General features: G+C 40.8%; 1 protein-coding gene across 1 annotated transcript; it reads right to left on the bottom strand.

The window, feature by feature from the left end:
* Positions 1-6,353: 6,353 nt before the first annotated feature.
* LOC101472416 (calcium homeostasis modulator protein 5) lies at positions 6,354-10,563 on the bottom strand. Its single transcript, XM_004571328.5, has 2 exons — positions 9,737-10,563; positions 6,354-8,784 (listed from the first exon to the last, which is right to left on the bottom strand). Exons 1-2 carry the CDS (start codon positions 10,277-10,279, stop codon positions 8,392-8,394), a joined length of 936 nt encoding a protein of 311 aa, XP_004571385.2. The 5' UTR covers positions 10,280-10,563; the 3' UTR covers positions 6,354-8,391.

The raw sequence follows: 10,563 nt of genomic DNA, 5'->3' as shown, positions 1-10,563 counted from the left end.
TAGGTGGAGGAGAATGGATGGATAACCCTGATTCACTATAATGAGATAAACTGGGAGTCAGACCAGTCAAACCTTCTGTGCTGTGTGGTGCAGACAGAGGAGTAAGTGGAACTGGGCGGCTTCTTCAGTGGATGGAGCTGTTGGGGGACTGTTGGGTGTTTCAGACGTGTGAAGCTATAAAGACGATGACTGGAGTCGCCGTACTCTCATCGTTCTAATTGAAATTGACCTTTATTCAAACAAAAAGATTTCACAGTGGAATTTTAATTCTGACTCGTATTTGACAAAAAACATTAGTTAACTCCTTAGAATTGGTGTTTCTTCATTGATTTCTCATAAAATTTGTCTTCTTGTCAAAATTACAAATAAATTCTGCTTCTGAACACAAACTGTTGAACCTTTATTGGACCCACTGAGCTGTACCTCATAGCACAGAACAAAATTAGGTAAATTCTTGAGTTTTGGAGCTGTGAAACTTTCCTTAGCAGCAATGTGACTATAAATGATCAACAATGATGAGGAGGAATTTGTGATGACATGGAGGGACCTCTGCAGGCAGGACAGGAATCTGAAAACCTCAGTTTTCCTCTTTGCACCCTTCGACAGGTGGGTGGCATAGCCACCGGGGCTGGGTATCGTCACTGGTTTCTAGATTCGATTTGAATCTGGGAAATTTTGCCTCAGACAGTCAGAAATATTATAATTCAGATCAGTAAAGGTGATTTTCCTGTTCTGGGACTTTATAAAAATATTCTGCAGTAGATCAAAACGAAAGAAAATCAGTAATCAACATATGAACATCACCTCTGACGTTACAGCGGTTTTATTAGAGAGTTTTGCATTTTGTATAATTTTAAAAAGTTTAAATTTGTTCAGAAGCCTGTTAAACGGCAGAAATTAGGCTTTCTTTTTGGAAGTAAGTAAAAGGAAAAAACAGCAGCCGACAGCCTGTAAACAACGTAGACTTGTGCGTAACAAGCAAGCGAATAATGAAGAAAACCGATTTTTAGACGGGAAACTGTTGTTAGAGAGAGAGCTGTGCATGACGTGTGATTTTATCCTGGTGGAAGCAAAACAGTAAAAGTCAGAGAATCCATGACGATGTTTGTGTGAAGCGTAGTTTGGATCTTCTTTTGCTGCTGGTTCAGTCAATGTTGTTTGGAGAGAGATCAAACTAACAGCTTCTGAATCAGCGCAAAAAGGGCGTGAACACAAAGCGCCGACCCGACCGTGTCCGTGGCGTCGGTGAGAAAGTCACAGCTCACTGATTCTGATCCGTCGGCGGGTCGAGCTTTGTGTTCACGTCTCTGTGCAGAGTCCGTGCTCCTGCTCTCATTTACTGTTTCAGCTGTTTGGTGGTTGTTGATATTTTGTGAGGTTTCACCTGAGATTCTGGTTTTTGGGCAAAATTCAATACATTTATATTAAAAAATCAGGATTTTAATGAATCGATATCACGTTATCCAAGCGAGAATCGATTTTAATCGATGAATCGATTATCAAAACCCAGCCCTAATAGACACCCATGATTACTCAAGAATGAGGTGACATAGGATTTTAAAATTCATATCATCAGTGCAGCTATTAAAAGTTTAGGATGAGTTTAAATTCTGTTGACCCCAAGGTCAGAGGTCAAGTTTTCAGAAGAATTTTCAAATGTATTCTGTAGAAGCTTTTAACCATGAGGCTGAAGGGTGCTGGCAGCTGTTGGTTGGCTTGCATGGATCATTCAAAAATGAAAAAAGTCGTAAAGTGGAGCATGATCAATGAGGATTGTTTGTAGTTTGTACTTCATGACTGTAAAATAATATCAGTGTAGCATCTCCTCACAGTTTCACTTTGAAAGCATCTTCATTAATGTTGCCAGCTGGAAGGGATCTCAAAGCTGCTTTGTAGGTGGCACAGTTTGTGATAAAGCTACCAAAGGTCCACAAAGCAGTAATTCCACTCAGACCCATCTCACCACCGTCCCAGCTCCCCCATGTGGGGAACACACCCCATCACATCAAAAACTCTACTGTCCTCACCAACAAGGTCCAAAAGCTTTCACTGAATAAAGATGAAACCACAGCGTCCTCTGATCTCCCTTTTCACGTGTATACCTACAACCATAGTCCGTGTAGGTGGAGACAGAAAACAACTACAACAACACAGAAACAGCTTCACCCCCGATCAGATTTGCACACTGCTAAACCTCTGACACCCTTAAATATGAGGGTTTCTATGGACACAAACATCAACAGCGACCTTTACATGGAAGAAGTGGAAAATAAAGCTCTTGGCTCTGTTAAAGGGAAAGCACCTAACCACTACAGGTGGATGACACCTGGCTCAAGACTAAAAGCACGAAGCATGAGCCTCGCTGCTCACTGAGGAAAACAGAAACCTCAACACTGAAGTTCACAGGAAGCCCACACACACAGACCAGGACCTACTCTGTGACTCCCATCACTCTCTGGAATAATCAGGACGCTGCAACTACCAAACGTGTGCATCACACTACACTTTTATTTTTCTTTCTTTAAATATAGGATATAATTTACAGGGTAATAAAGAATTGGTTTTGGTTTAGAGTTAATTTATTTATACAGTCACACAATACTGTAAAGCAAGTGTGCACATGTTAGCTTACACTGCTATTTGTATGATTTAATCTTTCTCTGTTTTCTGCGTTACGTCAGTGGCAGCTGCTCCAGTCCCTGGTTGATGAGCTAGGAGGTGGAAAAGGGGGCGGAGCAAGCCTATATGGAGACCTGCAAATTGGGTCATACTACTACTCTGGATCATGGGGGGGGTAAATGGAATTTGTTATGTTAGTTTCAGTTAGGTTTTTGTGTGTTCTTTTTGTGTCTTTGTAGGCTGATCAGACATTATTTAAGTCTCCTTCAGAAGGTCAGTTTGTTTGTGTTAGTATTGTTTGTTGCCAGCTTTTGAGTCCAGTTCTGTTACTTGACCTCTTTTATGGACCTGAGATTTAGATTCATGTATAATTTAACCAAAGTTTGGGGGTTTTGCGTTAAATAAAAAACCTTTTTTTGGACTACCCGGTGGCAGACTTTCATTTACTGCTCAGTCCATCAGGAATACAATCAATTCAGTGTTGAACATATTATATTTACTTTATTGCCAAAGTGTGATAGACTCTAGTCTCCAGAAGTACATTAGCTAGCTGTTACTAGCTAATTTCAAAATTACTGTTGGGTCAGGAGATGCAGCCTAACAATCCTGTTCTTACAGTTCTGTGGTCTCTCAGCATCAGACACATCACACACCAGTGATCTCAGTGAAAGTAAAAGAAAAAGATTTTCACCTTCATTTCTGTCAAATGAGGAATAAAATATAAATAGTAATATCTCCTGTTTTGGCTTCCTGTTAAATCCTGAATTCAAAATCCTGCTCCTCACATACAAGGTCTTAAATAATCAGGCCCCATCTTATCTTAATGACCTTGTAGTACCATATCAGCCTAGTTATGACAGACACTATCTCTACTTTCAAGATTAGGCTTCAAACTTTCCTTTTTGCTAAAGCATATAGTTAGGGCTGGACCAGGTGACCCTCCCTTAGTTATGCTGCAATAGACGTAGGCTGCCGGGGGATTCCCATGATGCACTGGGTGTTTCTTCTTAGACACCTCTCTGCATCTCATCCAGTACTGTGTACATGTTCATGTACCGGGTTAATGTCCAAACACACATTTTTCAAAATTAAACAACTTTTTGTTGTAGGTTTTGTCATTACATCTGCCACCATGAACAATAATCCAAAGTTATTTTTCCTTCACTCACAGTTGACCTCACAAAGTCATGCTGTCAACATGTTTACAGCCAACGCCATGGCACCCTGGTTATGTTCATAAACCTTTGGCGGCGCACGTTTCTGTCCATCAATACCTCTTTACACTCCTGTAGGTTTGCCGCTAAAGCCATGTACTCAGCTTCACGGGTAGATAATGCAACAGTAGGTTGTTTTTGGGTTTTCCATGTAATCAATGACCATTTACAGCCAGACTTATACAATAACTAGTTGTACGTCAGTCTGTGACATCAGCTGCCCAATCAGCATCACTGTAAGCCCACAACCTGAGTTCCTCGTTATCACATTTCCTGTAACAGGTCTGTCTCAGATGCCCCTTTCAAATATCTTAGTTCATGTTTTACTGCAGTCCATTGGTCTTCAGTTGGTTGAGTACTGTGAAAGTTTACTGACTATAAAACTCATGTGGCCACATAGATCAGACGGCCCACTGCCTCTCTGTGTACTTCCGTTTTTGCTCACAAGGTGTCAGCCTAGCATTGCAGTCCTGCACGTATTTCTTCCACATATTGTTTCTGTGACATTTTTACACATTTATTATTTTACGTGTAGTTGTTTTTTCCTGTGTAATAATATTCAACATTGCATCAATACATTTTTCAAAAAAAGCCTCTCTGTGCAAAATGGGTTCAAAAACAAACAGCTGTGGGATCCTGTTTGTCTGTGATTTGAAGAGCCCAGCGCTGCTCCTGACGCAGGGAAAACCAATCCTGCAGGGAGACCTACCTCGGCACCTGTGCAGGTGAAGCCAAAGGGAAGATTTGCTTCACCTTGTTTTCTAGTCTTTGGCTTGGAAGGTATGGAGGACCACAAGAGCCATGCACATGGAAATAAAGACTTCTGTGCTTAAATAATGAATTGTAGAATAAAATCTGCATTTGTAAATTCATTTTTGAATTCCAATTTAATAAACTGATTTTTAAAATGCTTTTTTTAAAACTTCATTTCAAAAACCTTTTTCAAATTCCACTTTAATTACAAAAAGCATTTTGTAATCCTTCTGTCATTAGACTTGAGATATGACTGCTCTCTGCTGTTTCTGATGACTCCGGTTACTTCTATAAGACATGCTGTGGAAGTAAATACAAACAACCACAGTTTGGTCTGCATTTATTCAAACCCCACAGACTTATATAGTCAAGTCTGGAAGTTTATGAACAGTGAAATTTGTTTTGGGCCCAAATTATTCTACACATCATCAGAATGAAAGTTATTGGCCATGTTTGCATAGCCCTTTTTAAAAACATGCTTTCATGGCATTATTGTGTGTGGGGTGGTGGTCAGGGCTATCCAGACTGACAAGTGGGACACTGAATGTCACCTCTCCAGTGGGGAGGGAGCCTGAGATCGTCTGAATTGGAGTCTGCAATGTTTGAAAAAATGTCTTAAGAAAGCAAATAAGTTGGTGTAGCAAAGAATATGATTGTTTGCTTGCAGGACTGCAGGAGAGATGAGTCCTCCTTCACAGGTCAGTGAAGGTGGTCGCCTGCAGGTTCAAGCTCATTGCATCTCCAACCCACATCCACTGCCGCTGTACTGAAGGGAAGACAAAGACTTTCCTCTGCACTTACATTTGGATCACCTCGATCCATGACAGTCATTCAGGCAGTAATGCCTGGAAACAAGCATCCTTACAATATTACATCATACCAGCCTCTGTGTTTGAATGCAAAACAATGTGTTGTTTAAACTAGAGACTGAACAATAAATACACTTCACTTTGATTATATCAGTAATGTAACTACAAAACAAAGTTGTGGTGGGCCTAAACTTCGTTTCAGAATAATTAAATCTGAGACCGATGATGGTAATTGTTCAGCAGAACAGTGTCCAGTATGTTGGCTGTTATACTTTATTACATTTGAAAATAAGAGTTGGGCTGATTTTAACTCCACTACAAGAAGTGTTGTTAATTATTCTTAAAGGTTCACATTTGCATTCAGTGTTATATTAATATAAGTGTTGTACTAGAAATGTCAAGGATGACAAAACGAAATGTGGTTTAAAAAACAAAAACAAAAAACAAATTGCTTTTTAATTTAGTAGAACGTTAACGTTTGTCAGCGGGTAAATCATCAGTACTGCACAGTCGGAAACATCCAGTTATTCTTAGGACGGCATACGTGCAATGAATAAGTTGTCCTAACAGTCATCTTAAGCAAGCTCTACTTAGTCTTTGAGTTCTGGGAACTAATTAGATATATGTGCACATGACTCTAAAATCCGTGCTATGAAGCTGTTTCTAAGATCACAACCTGATTTAAAAACATGATCTAAAATAAACTTTGTTAGCTATGAAATAACTCTGAGATATTAGGAGAATATGCCAAAAGAGATCACAGGATGGCAGGAATGTGCTGTAACACGAGCTCTTCCTGTTTCATTGGATCAGTAACACAGAATAAATGCCCCTGTGACAGAGGAGTCCACTGCTGCTTCCCCGTGATACATGCAGACTCGGGTCAGGGCTGCTAGCCTCTGTGCTCATCAGTGTCATGGGACTAATTTTTAATCATTATCCACAAAATACACAAATACCAGATTAAATATTTTATTTATTAACATTACATGATCAGGCATAAACACAATGAACAAAGTTTTTATTTAGAAAAATTACACACTGTAAGAAAAACAGATTTTCAAAGCATAACATACTAATAAAAAGTTTTATGAAAATCTCTCATATATATGTGTAACATCACATCACACGTGTCAAACATTTTAAAACACTGAGCATAGTGTTCACAAAAACAATTCTTCTTGTTGGCATGTTGCGCCTTGGGATGAGAACGTGTTGACTCTTCAGTTGTGTGTATGATCTTCCAGGCTCGTGGTGGTTTCAAGTCTAGTACTTTATTTCTTTTTGAGAATGTAACAGAGTAACAGAGGCCAGGACTCTTTGCACACCTGAGCAAAGGTACAGAATGCTCTTCAGAAGCGCTAATGCTAAAAAGACAAGCGTGATCAATCTGTAAAGGACAATTTTGTGAAAGACAAAATTTATAATCATTACAATGCAGGTTATACAGATTCCCTCAAATTTACTCTTTTTACAGCCTGAAGTTGTGAAATATGCAGATCTAGTGAAATTGCAGAGAGCACAAATGTAATTCAGACTGAAAAATAATAAATCAGGAAATACTCAAAGTATTTTTTTTTCCTGAAAGTAGGAAGTTATGTATCTGCATGCTAAATGTTGGAAAAATGTTTGTGTTTCAGTGCATGGAGTGAAACTGTGCAACAGCTGAAGCAGTTTAAAAAAGTCTTCACGTGACATAAAGATGCTGAATTTCAGTAAATGTCTCGTTTATTTAGTTTCTGTGCATATTCAGAATTTTTCATTAACATCTGTTTTGTGAATGACTTGTAGGAACAAGCTAATGTACGAACTATATTCTATGCAATTTGGAGTATGTTTGTTATTATTATTTAAGTTTATAACAACAAGAAGCTGCATAAATAATTAGAGATGACTTAAGGAGAAGAGGTGGTGTTAGAGAAGCATGCACTTATTCCCACTCTTGTTTGGATTTGTAAACTCAATCAGGAAAGGTGCGATATGTTAGTTTGCTTCATTTTGTACAGTTTTTTCTTTTGTAGTGTATAGTTTTATTTGATTTTTTTCTTGTTTTTCATACAAGTATATTGATAAGATAAGGTGAACCTTAATTGGTCCAACACGTGGGAAATTTGTTTGGTTATTTTTTACATGATCAACATAAACTGAATAAAACAAAACGTGTGTCACTGAGGTGACGGAGGAGGCGTACAGAGCGCTCGTGGATGACGGTGAAAGGTCCACGTCTGTCATGGACGTGGTGCCAGAGAACAACTGACAACAAGCTGAGCTATGAGACCAACAGAGGCTGCACACAAGAAGGCATGAGCAGGATCTATTTCTGAGATCCATGATGGAGAGCTTCTGTGGAGCACAGAGCACTGCTGTGGTCTGGGAGAGCAACTCTGAAGCTGGGGACACCTCAGACTAGGATCTTTGCAGTGCAAGTGTCTTCAGAGGGCTGTTGTTGCAGTTTAGTGCAATACTTCATTCAGCAGCTCTTGTTAGGGTTGGTCTGCCTACAGCCTGCACCCTCTTCTATAGCAGGAATCCTTTACCGCATCCAAAAACCTCCTGTGGCCCTCTTCTTTTCCTCTCACTTACAGATTACCCTCTGTTATAACAATACACTATATTTACAGCTGTTATTGTCAGTGTTCAAATGGCACACGGCTGTTTTTTGTGTTTAAATCAAGTTACTCTGAAAATGTAAAGTGAGACATTTTACCCAGCAGTGTCATTTATGAAAGGTCTCAAAAGCATGAAGTCTAAAAGAGGTAGGCAGCATCAGTGGGTGTGTTTGGTTTCAAAGTGGTTATGCTCTTCATGTGCTCATTCTTTGGTTAAACCACTGGGGGCAGCGTTGTTATAAAGAGACAGCTGTGGAGGCTTTTTCCTGAGTCAGACTTGCACTGTCAATAAAATCAGTGCTGAGTAGGAACAATCACAATGCAGTGTATTCATTATTTATCACTTCCCTGAACATCGGAATAACTGTTTTCCAGATAAAATGCTGTTTAGTTCATCTCTGTTTCGTGCTCTACATCCATGACGGGTCTCTTCTCTGGTGGAAGGTTCCTGTTTTCCGCTTTCTCCACATACCTCTGCAGGGTGCTGTAATACTGCTCGCTCCTGGAAAACGTGTAGTATGCAGAGATCTCCTCCCAGGCTTTGTGGTTGGGAAACGGGAATGGATCGGGTGCCTTGTTCTCAAAGAAACTCTCCAGGTTTCTCTCAGCCAGTTTGGTGGCATACTCTATAGCAAGGGCATCAAACCGCTCCTTTTCTTTGTCTATGTAGCTTTTCCAAAATTTAAGCTGCAGGTAGCTGACTTGGGAGCGACAGTTTTTGTAGCAGGTACCCAGAAGGCCTACAAAAGCGCCAATAATGATAATGCACCAGCCCAGAATCTGCAGAAACAAATGATGCTGTCAGTTTCAGACTGTCTTTAGGGACGGCAGAGAATTCAGAAGGTGGAAAGGAGAGTTTGGGGATAACTGACACCTTCAGACTGTGTAACACCTGAATACATCACACTGAGATACCTGGAAGCACAAACCTCAATTACTAGAGTAATTCAGTCTCTTAGATTTCTAAGAAGGCCCCAGTTTTTTGTTTGTTTTTGGCAGTGATGCAGTATTTAAATAGTTATGTTCTTCATACTTCCTTTGAACGTAAAGAGGACAGCCTGAAGCGTTTGGCAGTCAGAGCACGCAAACATGAAAAAGCTGGAAGTAAAATGTATTAGTTTGATTTCATTATTTAGACATGCAACATGAAGAACCACAGCAACAGCAATTCAGGGCTGCACTTCCATAAAGGACCAATATTCAATTACTAAAAGTTGTCTGGCAGGTAGACACTATTTTAAGTGAAGCAAAATTAAATAAATTAACAAATCAGTCAGTAAGTCTTTAGTTAGAGCAGGCGTAGGCAACTCCAGGCCTCGGGGGCCGGTGTCCTGCAGGTTTTAGATGTGTCAGCTGCTTTAAATGGCTAAATGACCTCCTCGACATGTCCTGAAGTTCTTCAGAGGCCTGCTAATGAACCCATCGTGTGATTCAGGTGTGCTGACCCAGGGTTAGGTCTAAAACCTACACCGGCCCTCGAGGCCTGGAGTGGCCCAGCCCTGAGTTAGAGGATAGTTTTTCATTGTTAACATAATGGTCTAACACAAATGATCAGTCTTTGTGCCTTTTCAGTGATGGCCTGCTGTTTAAACTAGAAACCCCACTACACTCACAACAACCATAACAGACAAACAGCAAAATACTGATCAATCGAACCCCATACTTCAAATTTGTGTGAAAGTCTGTAATGTTGGATCCCAGTCGCCCTCCCGACATCACTATGAAATCTTACCTGAGACTGAGCCCTGAACATCAGCAGCAGCTCCATGCGCTCCTCGCTAGACAGTTTAGAGCGGTCGCAGGGCACCCGGGCCAGCTCCTCACGACACTTCAATGTCTTGTTTTTGCAGAAGAGATCGACCACCAGACTATCATCAAGACCACTAACAGCACACTCATAAAAGGTTCCATTGAGCAGAGCCACACAGAGCCACATTATAGGAGCCACACAGGCCCCGGTGAAAATACTCAGGAACACCCTAAGACAGCCGAAACAGTTTCCACGGGGGCAAAGCTTCGTGGGATTGAGGCAGCACCCAGTGTAGAGCTTCCAAAAGCGGGTACTGGAGAAAATACCAAAGATCAGCAGCACTGCAGCTGGTCCCAGCAGAAATGTCACGCCATAAGCAAAGTTCTGGTCGTGGTTGCAGGGACACTGAAAGGAGACCATGGAGAAAATTCGTTCCCCGCCTATAGTCAGCAGAGCCATGAAACTGTAGCCAATTGTGGTTTTCTGATTCACGAGGAAACGCAAGATACTCTGGAAGTTATCCATGATGTCGGCCAATAAATCCGAGTGGAACAGCAGAGAGCTAAAAGTGAAAGAGCCAAGTGTCAGTGTGGAGTCACTTCCTTTGTGCTGTTTTCCACAGCCAGACCAAACTCATCTGCCAAGCCTGGATGTGCCCCTCCCTTTGGCATTCTGTCTTCTCTGCAGGCCCCTCCTTCAGTGAGGCTGCACTTCCTCCCAACCACTTCCCCTTTTATTACCATATCTATTCCATCTCCAGAGAAGAGTCGATACTAAAAAGAAAGGTGAAAAAGTTCAACTCTGCTTTC

The sequence above is a fragment of the Maylandia zebra genome, linkage group LG11 (genome assembly GCF_041146795.1).
Source record: "Maylandia zebra isolate NMK-2024a linkage group LG11, Mzebra_GT3a, whole genome shotgun sequence".
In the NCBI taxonomy this organism is placed as follows: Eukaryota; Metazoa; Chordata; class Actinopteri; order Cichliformes; family Cichlidae; genus Maylandia; species Maylandia zebra.
The sequence above is the reverse complement of the archived record's forward strand: the minus strand, read 5'-3'. Positions and strand labels throughout refer to the sequence as shown.

Excerpts from the sequence above, each read along its gene's own strand:
- LOC101472416 (XM_004571328.5), bottom strand. The coding sequence starts at position 10,279 with ATGGATAACTTCCAGAGTATCTTGCGTTTCCTCGTGAATCAGAAAACC. Across the intron at positions 8,785-9,736 it reads TGTTCAGGGCTCAGTCTCAG|ATTCTGGGCTGGTGCATTAT; the intron begins GTAAGATTTCAT and ends TTGTTTCTGCAG.